This window comes from Pelmatolapia mariae, linkage group LG16_19 (genome assembly GCF_036321145.2).
Source record: "Pelmatolapia mariae isolate MD_Pm_ZW linkage group LG16_19, Pm_UMD_F_2, whole genome shotgun sequence".
NCBI classification, from domain to species: Eukaryota; Metazoa; Chordata; class Actinopteri; order Cichliformes; family Cichlidae; genus Pelmatolapia; species Pelmatolapia mariae.
The window spans coordinates 29,702,517-29,721,524 of NC_086241.1; the positions used below are offsets into that span (position 1 = coordinate 29,702,517).

At 38.7% G+C, this 19,008-nt stretch overlaps 2 protein-coding genes across 3 annotated transcripts in view; one reads left to right on the forward strand and one right to left on the reverse strand.

Annotated features, from left to right (window-relative positions):
• The first annotated feature begins 1,887 nt into the window (after positions 1 to 1,887).
• Positions 1,888 to 7,929, forward strand: esd (esterase D/formylglutathione hydrolase). Its single transcript, XM_063498524.1, has 9 exons — positions 1,888 to 1,992; positions 3,713 to 3,787; positions 3,905 to 3,993; positions 5,271 to 5,369; positions 5,553 to 5,677; positions 5,768 to 5,887; positions 6,845 to 6,943; positions 7,119 to 7,286; positions 7,456 to 7,929. The coding sequence occupies exons 2-9, from the start codon at positions 3,720 to 3,722 to the stop codon at positions 7,534 to 7,536; spliced, it is 849 nt and encodes a 282-aa protein (XP_063354594.1). The 5' UTR covers positions 1,888 to 1,992; positions 3,713 to 3,719; the 3' UTR covers positions 7,537 to 7,929.
• A 1,230-nt stretch (positions 7,930 to 9,159) lies between these two features.
• The window catches only part of lrch1 (leucine-rich repeats and calponin homology (CH) domain containing 1), a 99,986-nt gene continuing 90,137 nt past the window's right edge, over positions 9,160 to 19,008 (reverse strand). For both annotated transcript variants that reach the window (XM_063496673.1, XM_063496674.1), the window contains one exon: positions 9,160 to 15,035. In XM_063496673.1, the coding sequence (XP_063352743.1) occupies positions 14,922 to 15,035 (114 nt within the window). In that variant the 3' untranslated portion in view covers positions 9,160 to 14,921. The remainder of the gene's footprint in view (positions 15,036 to 19,008) is intronic.

Consider the following 19,008-nt stretch of genomic DNA (forward strand, 5'->3'; position numbering starts at 1 on the left):
TCACTTGGTTCCTCCACTATAAACTCATCATACATGATATAAAATCTGCAAATGGTGGTGAATGCCAGTAAGGAAAGGATCTTGAATCTCATTTGTGTACTTCATTTTGACCACTTATTTGTACACTATCATCAAATTTCAGTTTGACATTAGCTTTAATCATAGACTGTGTTGTCTGTATGATATCTATATTTAACATTAGATGCTTGGTTCCCTCTGTCTCGCTCTGCGATATCACTCTCAGTGACATCTTACCTGGTTAAATAAAGGAAAAATGATGTGAAATAAAATAAGGTCTTCTATGAAGATTGTCAGATTCTTCCTTGCAAGGGTATGGTAGTTAACCAGCACTTCCACAGCAAGTCACGGTGCTGATTACTGATGAAAGCCCCACTTCGTATGCAGGGACAAAAGCTCTGCCTTCTGCATCTCAGAGAAGCCAAATCAGCTCTCATCACCTGATGATGCTTTTATAGCAATGGATTCGACTGCAAAATGTTAGCCTCACTGGGATGACACAGGAATCGGCTGATCTCATACACGAGCAAATAATAATATGTAAACTGAAGAGCATTTTTCTCTTTTAGCCTTTAGAGTTGAACTAGGTATCTGTGAATATTTAACATATTAAGACTAGATTCCCAGTAATTTTGTATAACTGGAATGCTAAATTGTAGCTTTATTCTTAAAATAAAATTGAGGCATAATTATTAAAATATGTCATTACTTTTGAAAATATTATCTCTTTTATAGAAACGTTACTTTTTTTCCCTTCCACCTGACCGACTGTGTGAACGATGGAATTATGAGCAGGAAAACTGTTTGTGTGTGACAAATTCGGTTTTCAATGGAGTCCTCAAGAGCACATGGCTGCAGGCGTAACCATAATCATGTTGGGAGTGTATTTGAGGCTGCTGAGTGAATTTAATCTGTGTTTTTTTTTCAGTTGGGGGGTGGGTGGATGAGGGGGTGGTGGATGATTTGAAATGGTCTAATTTAGGAAGCAGCTGCAGAGACAGACGGGGCACAAGTATTAGTGTACTCTGTTTGTATTTAATAAATTATTCACAATCTAAGTTGTGCTTTACGGTAAAAGAGAGTGAAGATTACAGGAAAAAACTGATGATATGGACAGAAAAGTAAAGGAGATGCAAACCTGCAGGAAGTTAGGAGGTGGTGTAAAACAGACTGAGAGAGTTGCAGAGAAACAGAATTACACACATACAGAGACAATCAGATAAACATAGACAGACTTTATTGGAGTGAAATGAGACTTCATACACAATTTAAACAAATAACAGGAAGAGAAATGCAATTTTCTGTCTATCTTGGATCATAGAGTGAGATTTCTTCTGCTTTTGAAAAGTGGAAAAGAGAGGTTACCAGTTCTTACATGTCTGAGTAATGTATCCATTCATGGGCAATGCAGGTGCCCCCTAAAACACTCAGGTTTACTACAAATTATGTAGACCTACAGATCCAAACTAATTGGAATGAATTATAATTTGTGGAGTACACTATTACAATATAAATATTACAACATGACACTATGAAAAGCCTCTATCTTGTGGTCTAACAGTGAAAAAACGACTTTTAAGGCCTTTGCCATTTAATTGTTTTACTGTTTTATAATGTTACAGCTTTATCCCTAAAATATGATACATGATTTAGGTATATGATTTAATTCTTAATATATTAAGAATTTATTCCGATAAACCAGTAAAATAAAGATATTATAATAAACAATACAAACAATATTGTTAAGTATTACTGGTTATTGTTCTGCGACTAGCAATTCAACATTCTTCCTGATAAACACCGGCGCCATCTAGCGTCTATCTAGGGTTACATCAAGTCCTACAATATTCTAGGGGGTGGCGTCATCACGTCAACCTTGACGTTGTCGTACTGTGGACTCTGTGCTTTGCACGGCATCGGCGGGGACTTTAGCAATTTATCCAGTTACACTGATAAATTGATTGATTTAATAAGGTATGTGTTAGTCATGTGTTCTGCTGCTGCTTTGCTGCGTCCCCGTGTTTTCACTTATGTAACTTTAGACAGAAATTAAAAATGCCACTCAAAGATATCTACATGGGCTAACTTTACTTGCTAATCTTTGCACGCCAAACTCTTATTCTATTGCTGACCAATTTAACTCCGTCTGTGTATAATCTTAATAAAAGCTTAGTGTGAATGGCTTAAAAGACATGTTGCATGTATAGGAAGCGATTATGTTTAATTCGGCGTCATGCAGGACGTGATTTGGATTGAATGTTGTACTGTATGTGCTTTGCCTTGGTCACTGTCGTTAGTACCAGGGGTTAACTTTATTTTAAGACAGCAGCCCATAGACTGACCTGTGGTTGTATTCGTTGCTGTTGTGGTCAGATTTGACATTTTCTGTAAGCTGCTGCTCAGCTGCCTTAGACTTTGAGACTTATCGCTGTTTCTCAGAGTTCGCCGACTGTACTTGCAGCGACGTCGCCTCGTGAGTACAGTGGAAAAGTAACGGACGCTTCTTAGCCGTCCTAGTTAAAGCCTGAACGTTATTCACAACTACCGCGACATCAGTTGCATCTGCTTAGTGTTTGGACTACCTGCATTTGTGCTTATCAAATCCGGGGCCTCATTTATGGAAAGGTTCTCAGATTGGTGCTGAGCATTCACCTGTTTGTTCATGGAGCCATGTATGGAGTGTTTAAGTTCTTTTAAATGGGAATGCTTCTTAACCTGACTTATTATCAGTGCTGCTGCTAATAAATAGTTTTAATAACTAAGCCAAGTTCAATCCAAGTGGACAGTAACTAACAGTTACATCACAATACCTTATTACACATAAAGATTAGGGTCTAGTAGGATATGAAAGCCAGGCAGTCCATATTTCAAAGACTTGCTCATTTCTAGCTCTATATCTCTCCCCCCCTCCCAGATCTTCCTAGACTCCGCTAGAGAAGCTCAGTATGATTCATGATCAAAATAACCCTTATTTACTTCAAATGTGGCTTCAGTTTAGCTCCTCAGCTCATCCTTTGACTGAAACAACCCCCTTTAACCCTGCTTTCCTCTAACTGGCTGCCTTCTGCAAACAGAAGGTAGCTTCAGTGCCTAGATTACCATATTAGCAACATCTGCTGTCTTTGATGTGATAAAGAGCTAAGAGTAGGAAAAGCTGCCTGAAAGCTGAGCTTGTACAGACACTGAACACGTTATTTCAAACTTTATCATGTTTACTTTGAGCTTTCATTGTACAAGTATTTACATGATAGAAAATAAGGAAATGCATAATATGGCCTCCATCCATCCATTTATCCAATTCAGGGTCGCAGGGGGCTGGAGCTTGTCACAGACGTCATAAAGAGTGTGTTCAGGAAGTTCAGTTTGTATTTTAGCTTTGTCATCACCTTTTATAGAGATATTATATCCTATATTAATCCAGTTTGCACTCATTGTATTTATATTATTAAAAAATAGTGTCATTTGTTGCTCTTTAAAAGCGTGCTTAGTACAAGAAACATCCTTGTGTGCATCATTAAACTTCCATAATGCAGTGCTTCACATTTGCACCCGATATAAGAGATGTGTACATTACTGTGAAACAAAACCATCTCACCCAGTTGGCAAGTTGAGTAATGTGGGTTGGATGTAGTCTGAGTTACTTTAAGCAGGAGTACACTGTGTTTGCGTTTACTCTGCTGCTGTATGTCCTCAGATCAAAGATGGCCCTCACACTAGTGTCCTCCAACAAGTGCGCTGGCGGCTTCCAGAAGGCTTTTGAACATGAAAGGTGCGACACATCTTCAGACACTCCTTTGGCCTCACCTTCAGTGACTTTCTCATGTGTGTAAAAGTGTATAAGTGTGTAAGAAGAGTGCACTAACGTGTTTGTATTTACTCTGTGCAGCACTGAGCTGAAGTGTAAGATGAAGTTTGCAGTCTATCTGCCTCCAAAGGCTGAGACCGACAAGTGTCCCGTCATGTACTGGCTCTCTGGTGAGTTTTTGAGTCATTGTTTACCTTGATCCATTAGATTAAGGTCTGTAAATGTTAAACGTTTTCTGTCTTTTAGATCAGTTGAGGAGGTTTTCTCTTGTTTAAAAGATTAGTAAATAAGTCAACAGGAACATCCTGACTCGGTATAATGCATGACAGGTGCTAAACAATGCATTGTTTGTTTAACTGAAGAAGAGAAAATAGACCTCAGAGGGCAAAAAGCTGGAATTAGTATCAGTTTGGTTAAAAAAGAGAATGATGATGATTTCAATTTTTTAAGTCAGAATTGAACATTTTCTCACTGTAAAGAACTGTTAAATCAAATTAGCAAAAAAACCCCTCAAATTTATACCTGTTAGCTTAAGATTTTTAAGTTTGCTAACCATGCTAAATGATTGGCTGAAAGCGATAGGTGTATAGTTATGAACTATAGAATTAGCTAAAATTAAATGGATAAATTGTTTGCTGAAAGAAACAAATAGCTGAGAGCAATTAATAGATTGTTCAATATTTTTAATTGTTAAAAATTAAAAAAAAGATATTTATCAATATCCAAAAGTAGCTAACAGCGTAAAGTAATCTATAAGTAGTGGCAAAGATATTTAAAAGTAGCTTCAACATAATGGTTAAAAAGAAATAATAGATGAAGGGTTAACTGTAAATGCTTAAAGTTGTTTGCTAAAAGTAATGGAGATATGTTTACAATGTTAGGGTGAAAAGGTGGTGGCATAATAGCAAATCTGGTAATAAATGCATGGCTATATTATCTTTTTAGGGATGTAGAAATACCTATGCAAATTGTGAAAATCTATAAAGAAAATAAAAGTTCACTGTGATGGTAACAGTAAAGCCTCAGTCACATTAGATTGTGACGAGGAAGAATCAGTGATTTCCAGGTAACTGCATTGGATTTTTTTTTTTTTTTTACAGTTGTTGACAGATTGGTCTCCCAATCAATAGGCAACAAGATCTCAAGTCGCACTAATTGTTGCAGTTATTTTGTTCACTCAGTGATGTTTGACCACGGTTATCCTTACGTGGCTCAATCACTCAGGTTCTCCTTCTAAATGACTGTAGTATGAACGATAACTTAAACACAGCTTAACTGTTGAATTTTGTGAAAAATGTTAAAATATTGATTAAAAAATTTTTTTGTGAAGCATGAAATCAAATGAACGTATTTGGACAGCCTTCAGAAGATGATTTGATCATAAGCTATCATGCCTGTTCAGAGGAGCAGTGACTGCGGGTCATCAGTTTTCACTGTCTCTCTGCAGGCCTGACGTGTACGGAGCAGAACTTCATCACCAAAGCCGGCAGTCAGCTCGGTGCTGCGGAGCACGGCATCATCATCGTAGCTCCAGACACCAGCCCCCGTAAGTTCACCATCTGATACTAAGCACCTCAGCATGAGTGCACTTACGTCTTTGTGTTGATTCCCACGGTTTGTTTTGAAGTTTTGATTCTGCTCAGTGAAATCTCTATGAAGGTTATGGTGGGGTATCTTCAGCATCTTTAGAGCTTTTGTGACTGACCAACCATTTGTCATCCTTCCTAAGGTGGCTGCAACATCGAAGGCGAAGATGAGAGCTGGGATTTTGGCACTGGTGCTGGTTTCTACGTCAACGCCACCCAGGACCCATGGAAGACCAACTACCGCATGTATGCCTACGTCACCGAGGAGGTATGACGTATTTAAGTCTTCCACGCCCAGCAACACCTGAGTTTTTCCTAAAGCTCCTGTGATTTAAATAGTCTGCCTCGTCTCTGTCAGCTCCCTAAACTGATCAACGCTAACTTCCCCACCGACCCAGAGAAGATGTCCATCTCTGGCCACTCAATGGGCGGCCACGGGGCGCTCATCTGTGCCCTGAAGAACCCGGAGAAATACAAGGTACTGTACTATTCACTTGTACAAGAGAAAAGGCTTCATTAATGAGGGCAATTGGTTAATCTCTATAATCTCTAACAGATTTAAATTAGCTTTCATTTTTATTTTGTTTTTTAATCATAAATAACATTTCCTGTCATTAATTTGTCAGTCTGCTTCTGCTACACCTTTTAATATTTTTTTCTATGTGCCAGGGATAATGAAAAGTTGTGAACTGTGTATGTCATTTTGACCGTTCCAATTATCAGACAGATTATTAAATTAAATGTTTTAAGTGTATCTGGACACACTAATTGAAATATTCCACATCTACACACAAGATGTTTGCTAACGACTCTGACTTAAGTCTAATTGAAGTAAAGCTGCGTAAACGCTGGAAGCAATCTGCTCATCACACCATTGGTAATTTCGTTAACGACCATTTCTTTTTTTTTCCTTGATAAAAATGGTGCAAAAAACGAATGCATAAGGACAAAAACTGCGATGAAAATCAGAGCTAATGAAGATGTGTAGATAGGCTCAGATAGACGGGATTATAGAGGCGATTGCATTTATTAAATTTTCAATTTTATAAAGTGCCAAATCACAACATTTGTTGCCATCAAGGCACTTTATACTGTGAGGTAAAGACCCGAGAATTAAAGAGACGTAATGTGTGGTGGATACTTTGGTTGTAGGAGATTTGGTTTTCATGTCTCAATTGCTCAGTTATGTAGTTTGCCCAAGTACTCTTTTAAAAAGCCAACACCAATGAAACTAGTAAATCATTTTTCTTTATCAGATTTGTTTTATTAAGTCTCCAGGAATCTCTGTGGAAACATTTTATTGTCACAAAATATCACATCACCAGAACTCTTGCATCCTGTCAGCATCGGCTGTCCTCTCTCTTCACTTTCCATCAGTAGAAACACATTCTGAATAACTGAAAGATGCTGATAGATCCTGATGTGTCTCCTGCAGGCTGTGTCTGCATTCGCTCCCATCTGTAACCCGATGCAGTGTCCCTGGGGACAGAAAGCTTTCTCAGGATACCTGGGTCCTGATAGGTCAACATGGGAGGTAAGAGCACTGAAGTTAGTGGCCAAAGAACCTACTAAAACATGACCCCTAAGCTGCTGGATGAAGTGAGTCAACGAGAGTGTCAACAAGGAGAATTTGGCCACCAGAGCAGATGAAACGGGTGATAATGGAGCATGATCATGTGACTTCTGCAACTCGTCATTATTTCTTTCAGGCGTACGACGCTACCGTGTTGGCAGCTTCGTATTCCGGTCCTCAGCTCGACATCCTCATCGATCAAGGCAGAGATGACCAGTTCCTGTCAGCTAGCCAGCTTCTGCCCGACAACCTGATCGCTGTCTGCTCCGAGAAGAAAATCCCTGTCGTCTTCAGGCTGCAGCCGGTCAGTTCCTGTAGTCTCTACAAAGTAAAAGCTCTGATTCTTGTCAGAGAAATCAGAAATGTCTTAAAATAAGTCGTACAGCAGCTGAGAAAATGAAGTTTATTTATTTTTGATCTTCATATTTATGCAACACCTGATCTGTGTCACTGTATTCTGTTTCCTTCTGCAGGGCTATGACCACAGCTACTTCTTCATCTACTCCTTCATGAACGACCACATTAAACACCACGCCAAGTACCTGAATGCCTGAACAACCACCGCAGTTTGACCCCAGCCAGATCACTCTGACCCTGCTGCCATCATTCACCTTTTCTGTTTCATTTCTCCTCCGACTTCCTGTAGCATTGAGTTCACCGAGTACCCGTTTCCTGGGAACTAAACAAAGCATGTCAGCTCACTGACATTTCGTCCCTCTTAGAAGCCTTTGTGCCTTCCCTGTGAAAAGCACTTACCTGAATTCTCTGAGAAGAGAAACTTCTGCGTTTAGTATTTTTTTGGGGAGCTGTGGTTACAGCCACGCCTCTAATATCAGGAAGTATTCTTGTGATCCGACTGCCAGCATGTGGATTTTCTTCTGGACTCAGAGCAGAGACCTGTCAGTCTTTCATAAGAATAAAATAAAAAAGTAAATCTTGCTGATAAATTTTGGTGTTTTGTCTTCATTGCATTTGCTGTTGAATGTTTTTTATTTAAATTTGACTTCTAAAGCACCAACTTTGAACAGTCGCCTCAAGAAGCTTTATATTGGAAGGTAAAGACAGTAATACAGAAGGAATCCCAACCACCAGATGAACCAGCACTTGGTGACAGTGGGAAAGAAAAACTCCAGAACCAGGCTCAGGGAGGGGCCGCCATCTAGTGCATTTGATTGGGGGAGAGGGGGAGAGAATAAAAGACACACTGTGGAAGCGACCCAGTTTTAGTAATTATTAGTGATTTAATGCAAAGTGGTGTATTAGCACAGATTAAAATAAGGTGAGTGAAGAATGGGTCAAGCAGTGTAATGAAGAAAAGGTTCATCTGATCCATCAGCAATACCAACTGGGAACGTTTTAAGGCTAATCTTAAGTGGGTGCCTGTAAGTCAGCAGTTTGAGAGTGTAGTGCTCTATTGGGGTAATATGGTACTATGAGGTCTTTAAGATTAGATGGGACTGATTATTTCATCTTTGTGGCTGCAGTTATATAATCGGTCCTTAAGACAATTTTAAAGCTTAAAATGAGCTTCAAAGTCAATTCCAGCTTTAGGGGGTTAACATTTCTTTCTTGCATCCTTTGGTCATAAAAACAGTAACAGAAACATCAGTTTGTAGTGATGCATGCTGTTTCTTTAAACTTCAGAATGGCTAATACTACTTTTTACATTTAAAAAAAAAGCTCAAAAATACAGTATATGAAGTTTCCCAAACTTCATGTAAGGACTTACTTTGACATTTTTCCTTTGAATTAAATATTGAGTTCATGTTTTACCATTTAGAGATTTTATTGGGGATATTTCACTGTTTCAAGCCCTTCGGATTGATTATGTCCTCCTTTATCCTCAATTCATCAAATGGCTGCTCATCTGTCAGCCTGGTTCTGCTGCAAGTCTCTACCTGTTAAAAGGGAGATCTTCCTCCCTACCGTTGCCAAGTGCAACTTAGTGGTTAGCACTGTTGCCTGGTATAAACCCAGACAGGGTCTTTAAGTAAGGTGTGCACGTTCTCTAGTACTCTAGTTTCTCCTGCCACCAAGAACCACGCTATATTAATGCTGTCCAGTTTGACCGAGGAGACTCTTTCAATATCAGAAATGATGCATCAATAGAGTCAAATTTCAGAGAAATTCAAGGGAGGAGAAAGAAAAATTATACAAAAAATGAGCCAACAACAGACTTTTGTTTCAGGTGAGGTCTTTACTGATAAAGTGAAATACAGTACAGTATATACAGTATTCACAGCAGTTAAGGCGACGTTACAGGGACTATTCATGCATGTAGATTTTGAGTTGCTGTACAACAAAAATTACACAAAGGTTCACAAAGCGTTACAAAAGGGTATATTACATCCACATTTCAACAAACCTGAAAATAAGTCACATAAAAAATAAATGTGCTCCCAGTCAAAGTACAAAAATGTGAGTACAGGCTGTTTCTGGACAATAGATTTGTACAAAAGATGAAACCTTAAAACAAAAAAAACACTGCTTTAGGTTCAGCAGGCACACATTTACATATTTTACAACAGCGTCACGTTTGGAACCTTAAAGGATCAGTGTGTAGGATTTAGTGGCATCGCCACTCTTTAGCCCTCTTAAGAGACAGTGTTTGGTTTGTTCCTTCTGATCTCACACTTGATGGTGATTACACACCTATAATAACACAAGTAAATATTACATTTCTACTTATAGCTCCCAGTAAACACCCCCCACACTGGCCCTTTAACTCTCCATCTCATTTTCAAAGGTGACTTCAGATTTGCTCAGTTGCCAAAACAAAGATATAAATACAAGTTTAAAGTGCAGATTCTGTTGGGGAAGCAGCCAGTTTGGTTTTATTGCTTTTTCCCAAAACGCTGTGACATGATGTGCACAGATCTGTGGAAAATGGCATGATTATGTGAAGAAATGCAGATACAGATTCAAAATAAGCACGCTGGAATCATCCGGCTCTGTCACTTATGTCACAGCTAAAGCCGACATGCTAATCCTCATAGTGGTAGTTTTCTCACTGTACTGTGTTATATTTAATATTTATTACATTGTTATTAAGAATGTAATAAGTATGTTTCCCTGCATGAATCAACAACTTATTGCGGAGTGGAGGGGTATGCATGCCTGCGTGATCCCAGGAGCAATGGTAGGGTCATCCCAAGGCAAATTGGTCCTGGGTGAGGGGGACAGGCTAAGAATGATTCAAAACACCCCTACGAAGAAGAAGCCATCAGACCAATTAACTCACCTGAGAGAGGGGTTCAGGGGCCGTAGCCGCAGTAGGGGCCCCAGTAGTGATGGCACTCCCAGTAGGGGGTGGCACCCCATTCAGTACTTTGTGGGCTGGTTGAAAGTGAACAGTAGGGGAAGTGGCACCCTGATCCACAGTTGCTAAAACTCATTCTAGGGACGAATGATTACATTCTTACCCTGTTCATGAACTCAGGGCAGCAACTGAAGGAACAACATTGATACAAGCAGCAGAAATGAGGTTCCTCTGATGGATGTCTGAGCTCTCCCTTAAACACATAACTCAGTCAATCAGAAACTCTCTGAGTAATTTTTCCCCCGGCAGTCTAAATAAACCAGCTGAGATGATTAGGACATCGGACTAAAATAAGAGATCGTGTCTTTTGACTGGCCTGGGAACCCCTCGGTCCCCCCTCACCTTAGACCGCTGCCCCTGTGGCACAGACAAGTGGCAGAAAAATGGATTTATTGATGGAAGAATTATGGTCTGTTTTTGTTTTAACAAATGTAATCTCTAGGTTAAAAAAAACATTGAGCTTTTTATTTGCTAATGTGAGTGTTTCATGGTGAAATATACAGTACATGAACAAACAAATTCAACAATAGAAAATCCTTGTGATAAATAATATGTACACAGGCATACAGCACATTTACATTAAATCCTTTATGTTTTATCACAGGAGAGAAAAGGGTTTGTTTTGGCAACTGTCAAATCTATCCAGTGGAAGCATTTATCTATTTATTATGGAGTTCTTTCTAATTACTGCTGAATCTTTAAGTAGCTCAAGCTTTGGATTCCAAGCTGCACAGGAAAAAACAACAACAAACAATTTAAAACAAAAAACAAAAAAAATGTAATCCCTCATTCATACAAGCCCACTGTTTCAAGAGTGTTAGATGCTTCATGTGGTGACATTCTGGCATTTAGGAGGAAAACATAATGTAATGCTTGTTTTAAAGGGGCAGTAAGAAGATTTGTGATAAAACATCGTTTTGGCAGTTCAACCTTTCTGCACTGCTATAGTCCAGCCTTTTATTTTTTTTAAACCAAGCCTTTGTCAGTGTTACTGCTCAGTCTTCACTTCTTACCTTGGAGGTGTGAAATATATATTTTTCACCTGGACTAAGACTGAGGAAAGACAGATTTGGAGTTTTCTGCCTGGAATGAATCTCAGAAGGTGAACCCCTCTCCTACATTTCTTCATTCTATCCAATAGTATAAATACTTGATAAACAGACTAACTGGTTTGTAGGCTGTGCACTACAAAGCCAAATTGATGGGTTAGCGAATGTCTCAAGTGCAGCCCTTTTTAAAAATCTGGTCTAATGACCATGGTAACTTATGCTAAACATATAACTAACTGGTCATTTATTTTATATCCTGTACATTCCTGGATAAGACTGCAGTAGGCAGTACATGGTTGGTTTATTTTGGGAATAAAAACAGTCAAATCAGGCGTCCCACATTCACTTTTATGCTAGCACACCCGGAGCCTGAAGCAGAACGCCTGTGTTAACCCAGGACGCCGATAACCAGTGTTGTGATATGTGATGACTGTGGTTTCAGGTTTTGCCGAGCCAGCTAATGCAAAGGAAAAGTAGCTTTGTTAAATTTGCTTCATAGCATAAACCTTAGTTTCAGAAACAAGTCCAGCACTTGTCTGACAAGTAAATCTGCCAAACAGTACAACATAACTGTTGTGTATAAATGCATGATCAAAGTCTATAATAATGTTATTCAAAATAATACTTCCTACTACCCCTTTAAAATCCCAGTCTGAGCCAGGTCTGCACAACCACATGTTTCAAAAGACCAACCAGCAACTGCCTTGATTTCACACGCACTCATACCCCCACACACACACTGATACTGTTGACGTAGCAGGCTGTGGAATGAAGGGCCAACAGTGTAGTAAACCCAAACCTACCCTGAGTCACACAGTCTCTGATCTCACACACCAACAGCTCTGGCCTAAACCTCAGAGGGTAGAACCAGTTCACTCACGAGCCCCTCATGTGCTCAACTGTTCAGCAGAGGAGCATTTCATTTTAACATCTTCAAATTGACTGCTAAGCAGCAAAAACCTCATTAGACTCAAGTTTTTAAACCTAGGGATGTTTTTTTTTAACATAGTGTTTTAAGAGTTTAAAAAAAATGGTACTGAGTCTTAACAAGCTGAGACTGTCTGAGCCAGGGCGATGGCTACATGAAAATCTCATCTTCACACAACTTCATCTGAAATATAAAAGTCACATACAGTTTCAGGTGGTCTATGAGGCCTGAAGCTCAGACATAGACATATTACTCAACAACAGGCCCCCGGGCACAGACCCCTTCTACAGTGGACAATGACATCATCCAGAGCCTCTAGTCTATTACAGTATAATGGGGGTTTTTTTTGGTCAGTTTGTTTGTCCTCATGGATGTTGTCTATTTTTTGTCTCTTGAAGTCGTTTTGTGTGTATTAGTGCAATGTTTCTCTGTGGTGTTTTTTGCAGTTTCTTTGTAGTCACTTGTTGTGTATACAGTAAGGGTCCTGGCTAGACCGCCCATGCTAAAAAACCAAGCCCTGCAATGGCGTGGCTACGTCTGCAGCCTGTTCGCAGCTCGGACACAAAACATTTCACTGCATGTCGTACTCTGTATGTATTGTGTATGTAACAAATAAAGCTTGTTTGTTTGTTTGTGGTTAGTTTCTGTCTCTTTGTTGTTGTGGTGTGACCATCTGTTGTTTTTCCTTCTCTTTTTTATTATCTGTCTCTACAGATGCAGATTCTTAGTTATTTTGTGTCTCTTTGTAGTCATGTTGAGTCTGTTTTGTGTCTCTTTGCGGGTAGTTTTTGTTTTGTCTGGTTGTAGTCATGTCTCTTTGTAGTTGTCTTTTGTCTCTCTGTAGTTATGAGGAGTCAGTTTTTTATCTTTTTGTGGGTACTTTTGGTTTTGTTTCTTTGCATTCTTTTTTTGTCTCTTTGTAGTTATGGTGAGTCACTGTTATTACCAATTTTGGTTGGTTGTTTTGTGACCTTTTGTAGCTGATTTTTATCTCTTTGTAGTCACCCTGGGTCTGTGTTTTCTTTTTCTTTTTAATGTTCCAGATGAAATTAGCGGGTCCCTTCAAATTGGGGCTCTGAGCTGGGCCACCCTGACCGTGGGTCCCTGTAACTGTGCCTGTAGGCCTGTTCAGTAATCCATCCATGACCACAGTGATGCATAATGTTCCCTTGAAACACTGACTGGTTTTTGCTTTTGTTTGTTCATTTGTTCCACTACCACCACATGTTTTGGCACATTAGCAAACTGCATCTCATGACAAATACCACAATAAGTAGTAGCTTCACGGACCAAGTCTGAAAACGTTTCCAGGTTCCTTATGTGAGCACTGACTACCAACACATGTAAAAGGATGGAGGGTAAGAAAATAATCACCTGGACTTTAATCCATCAGAAGCTTGAGAAACACAGATTAGTGTCCTCAGACTAACGCACACTCAGACCTGCCTCATGGACGAGCAGACAGCTCCACAAGTCATACTACTAAAAATGTATAAAACACATACAGTTATACCTAAAATATATTAGAGAAAAATATTTTGGCCTTCTTTCTTTTTGACTGTATACAACAACTCAAGCGGATTTTCTCTGCATCTCTTTATATTATAAATAGTTTCGTGTTTAAATACAAACTGCAGGTAAAAGCCGACTCCCTCTACATTAAGACTAAGATTAAGTATTTTGGTTTTATTCTTTTCAGGGTAGTGAGAGCAACACACTAATTACTCACACAGTCCAAAAACACTTCACCAGAAACCTCAGTAGGAAAAAAAATCTGTAGAAACATAACTGATAATTTAATAAAAATCATTTGTTAACGTGTGCATAGACAGCATGATATAATCTGGTGAAGTTGGTGTGACTGCAGTACGCTAAAGGCTTTGGCTCCAGCCAATCCGCTCGCAATTTAGAGTTCAATCGTGGATTTAAAACAACACATTACCAGAGCCACAGTCAGAGAACGAAAACATTGATTTTGAGAACAAATATGCATTTTTTAAAAAAAGAATATACCAATTAAGTTGTATAGAAAAAAAAAATTGAGGTAAATAATTGAATGGAAGAATTATAAAACCCCCTCCTCCCCAAATTGCAGATTTAAGATTAAAATTATTATTTCAAAAGAATAAATCTATATTTTGTATAATTTATTATGACACTTTCTAAACTTTGAGCCTTTTCTCTCACGTTATTTGTGATATTTTCCCCAAACTTTTCTGGTTCTACTCTCAAAATCCAATCTCACTTTCTGTCACAGTGGTCTTCGTGGTTCATAAGTTTGGTACCAACCAGTGTAAGAAGATGACATAAAACAAACAAACAAAAAACAAAGATAATTTGAGTTTTCTAGCACACCCTTGGCTTGGCATGATGGTAAAATCTTAATTGTCCAAAAAACTGTCCTCTTATGAATTAGTAGATAATACACTTCTGATGGGTTTAGTTCCCTTAACACCATTTTTTATCCTTGAATACTATTTTAAAAAACAAAAACAACAACAAAAAAAAAAACCACTCTGTTACTTAAGCTCATGAAGGATCGGAGGCTTTTTTTAGCGTTGTGTGAAATCACATGAGCGATTTCATCTGGGTGTGTGTCTGTGGTACGTGTCAGTCAGTTGAAGCTCCGCCCATCTTTGCTGCTCACGTCAGGGCAGAGTGTCTGGGGGAGGCTTCATCCACCAGAGCCTGCACCGTGATGCACACTTTGACCAGGCCTTTCTCCTCCAGGATGTGGTGAGGAAGACACAGTTTGTCCTGGAAGAGCAAAAGCAGGGAGGGAAAAAAAAACAACAGGAGAGAAGAAAGAGAGCAAGAGAGAGAGGGAAGGAAGAAATGTGGGAGCAGAAGTAGAGACAGGAAAGAGACAAAGGCGGCACTGGGTTTAGTCAACACTTAAATCTAATGTTACTGCACGTATGTCTGCACATTCAATATGTGCAACTCTAGCTTCGTCTTAGCTTAGTGCTGCTTTTCTATTGAGATTTAGTTTAGAGTTTATATATATAACGATGCAACACGTGATGCTAAGTTAACCGTCCATTACACTCAGACAGTTCAGTTGGAGCACTTTGAAGCGTGGACTCAGTTTCTGACATCATTAGTCAATCCTAAGTCATTAACTAATAACTTAGGATTGACAAGATGTTAGTCAAAAAGCGCATGTTTTCATACCACAGATATATCCTCCAAGACTGAGATTTACTAAATAAACTTTAGTATTTTACCCAATATGAGTCATAATAAAAAAACAAGAGAGAAAGGTGTATTCCTGTAATCTTCTAAAGGCCAGAAGTCTTTTTTGCAACAACAGCTATCACCATCCGGTGGCCTTTTGATAGAATGCAGTTGTAATGCACTTCACCATTGGCTTTATTTTCTAACCATGAAGCTATGTTTCCTTTTTTTTTTACTGCCCACCTGTGATGACACAGGCACACAGCTCTGTTCAGACCTACTGTTTGCTAGTGGCAGCCAGTAAGAAGAATGTTGGTTTAAAGGGAGTGGTATGAACTCAGGAGCTGCACCAAAGCCACTAATTAAGGATTGTTTTGAATTATGAATTATGCAAAGCTACCCTAACACAGCATCAAACTAAAAGTATTGTAATTGTTATTGTAAATTAGCACAATGTGTCTGCCTTTGATACATCTGCAAGTCAAACGTCCCTGTTTGCAATATAATGTCCAAAATAAGGCCAGTTTTTTAAATGTCACCTCTTCGTCCAATCTGATTGGTTGACACACTATGTGTGAGAAAAAAAAAACTCTTATAGAAAAGTGGCTTTATTTAGACATAAACGCATGATTTTATATTGGTGCATCAGTCTGCATATGGCTAAACCAGATGTAGGTCATAAAAAAAAATGAACATGGAGATGACAGCTGACGTTGGCGGTCCACTTGCTATTTTTTGTGATTTTATTGAATCTGTGTAGATCTGAATATGGTTGGGAATGAAATGAGCACATGAAACCTCCACATGTTAGACCTGAAAAGGTTTCAATATCAAATCCTAGTTGTACTCTGACCATTTCTTTTTTCACATGGATGGAGCTATGGCTGCCTAAACAATGACACCGCAGAGCAAAAAAAAAAATCCCTAAACTGTATTTATTACTGATCTTTAACAAGTTCTAATATCATACACAGGTCATAAAAATAATCCTTCTTACATGAAATTTGTGCAGAGAATGTGGCATCGACAGCAAATCACATTTACTGTTCAAATCATTTCATGGAATTTGAACAAGCAGTAAACTACTTCAAATAATCACATTTTTCAAAAGCTTATCTGTTGTCCAGCTTCATGGCGATCATTCATACATAAAGATATTTACCATTTTCATACCATCACAACTATAAACTATAAATACTGGAGAAGACCTCTGTTCTCATTCACCCAGTGAGCTGTCAGGCATAGCTGTGCCTTTAAAGATTCGGCACATGTTCCTTTAGTTTTCAATTCAAACAGAACAATTTGCAACTGCTCCATATACAGAAGACTAATATATAACTCATAAACTCATCGGGTTACTTTAGCCCTTCAAATATTCTCCAAAAACAGTCACATTGCATATCAGGGTGCAGCAGAGCTCAGTGATGTAACTTAAAAAGTTCTCTCTGCAGGTGCCGGACAAACGTAAAAATAAATAAAATTCACATTTTCCTCAAGTTTCAAAACATCACACATCTCATAAATAGAGCTTTTAAATAATCCTTTAGGCAAATAAAGACATGAAAATACATCCAACTGGTTTTGAAAAATCAACAAGTGAAATATGGCTTCCGTTTGCTTCAAGACTTTAGACGTTAGGAAAAGAGCAAATACTGTTTGTGTGGCTCTGTAATGGTGAGCGTCTCCGTACAGGAAACCTGTGCTTCTGTAGTTCACCCACTCTGATATTAGGGATCAATCATATTCAAGTCTGTAACTTCAGTCAGTCTAAAAAAAAAAACTCCAAAAGAGCAGGGGGCCGTTGGATAAAAGTTCACATATGATAAAACAGGACCTCAGCAGTACTGTAGCAGCCAGTTTGGAGGTCTGCAGTTTTTACATCCAAGTTAATACTTGACAAATCATCATGGCATCATTATTATCATTAACTGTAACACTCATTGTAGTGTGACATGCAGTAAAAATACAGCAGCGTGAGATTAGATGCCATTTAAGAAAACATGAAGATGAATTTAACTGAGATTTTGCCTGATTTTTATACAACACTTTAAAATACAAATGAGCTCGTTGACTGGGTCGGTTTTCCCAGAGCCGGTCAGAACCAAGTTCAGCCAAATGTCTTAATACAGTGGCATTTTCTTTGTACACCACAGTGGTGTACAGAGGCAAAATTATGTGTTTGAAGTGCAGACTTTCGGCTTTAATTCAAGGGGTTTAACAAAAGCATTGCATTTTTACACACAATCAACCACTTTCAGAGGCTCAAAAGTAAGTGGACAAACTTACATGATTTGAAATATAAAGATTGTTTTCAATAGATTGATGAAAATACTTTGCTGTCAATGACAAAGTCATTTATGGATATAAACAAATACCGTTATGCTCCACCCCTGGATTCACAGCATTTGCTCGGTCTTTACTGCGGCCACCTTCATTTGGGTCTTTGTGTCTTCAGTTTCATCTTCGGTAACTGAAAAGCTGCTCTTCTCGGTTAAGATGACTGAGTTGAAGAATATCTAATTTCTTTGCCTTGAGAAAATGCTATGCTTTGTATCATTGTCAATTTCTACTGTGTAACGCTGTCTGATCAGTTTTGCTGCATTTGGCTGAATCTGACCAGAGTACAGCCCTGTACACTTCACGATTCATCCTACTTTTATCAGCAATCAAATCATCAACCAGTCATGGTGATCTTAAAGGTCGGTGCCATAACATTCCCTCTATGCTGCTTGACAGATGATGTGGTTTGCTTTGGATCATGAGCCATTGCTCTTTTTTCCCCATCATTCTGATACAGGTTGAACTTTGTTTCATTTGTCTAAAGGACTATTTGTCATAACTGTGCAGGCTCTTTTACATGTTCCTGACAAACTCTACCCTGGGCTTACTGTTTCTAAGTGTAACCAGTGATTTGCTCCTTCTTGTTAGCCTTCTGTATTTCCATTCATGGAGATGTTCATTGATTGTACACCTGATACTCCCACCTCCTTAACCTTTATACTGTTAAGGTGAATTTTGAGCTGTTTTGACATTGCACAGCATTAAAAATTGATTGACTTCACCTAAAGTAACCCAGTACACAGTAAAATTAGAAGATTTTAAAATTTTATATTGTAAAGATGCTACAAATGTTTGCACATTCAGGCGTACTGAGACTGAGTCCCCAGTGTGGGACAAATATGGAATATATGCCATGTCTGAGAGTATTTTTTATGGTAAAATGGTGACAGAGTTCATGGGGGAACTATCACAGGTATCATGGTAACTGGTGATTGTAAATTTGCCATGGAAGTGAAGGTAATGAAGTGCTATATGAATTTACAGTTAAGGTTTGACTAGTAGCTACAGTATTCTAGTAAGATTAGAAAAGTGCTACATGAAACCAAGTACATTACATTTGCACCTGCAGTCTAACAATAATCTACAAACAAACAAATTATAATCTATTTATTCTGAACTAACCGAAATAAAAGATCTAACTGAGAGAATAAAAAGAGGGGCTGGTGGATGTTAAGATCAAAAGGGCACCCGAAGTGTCATGTCCCTGAGTGCG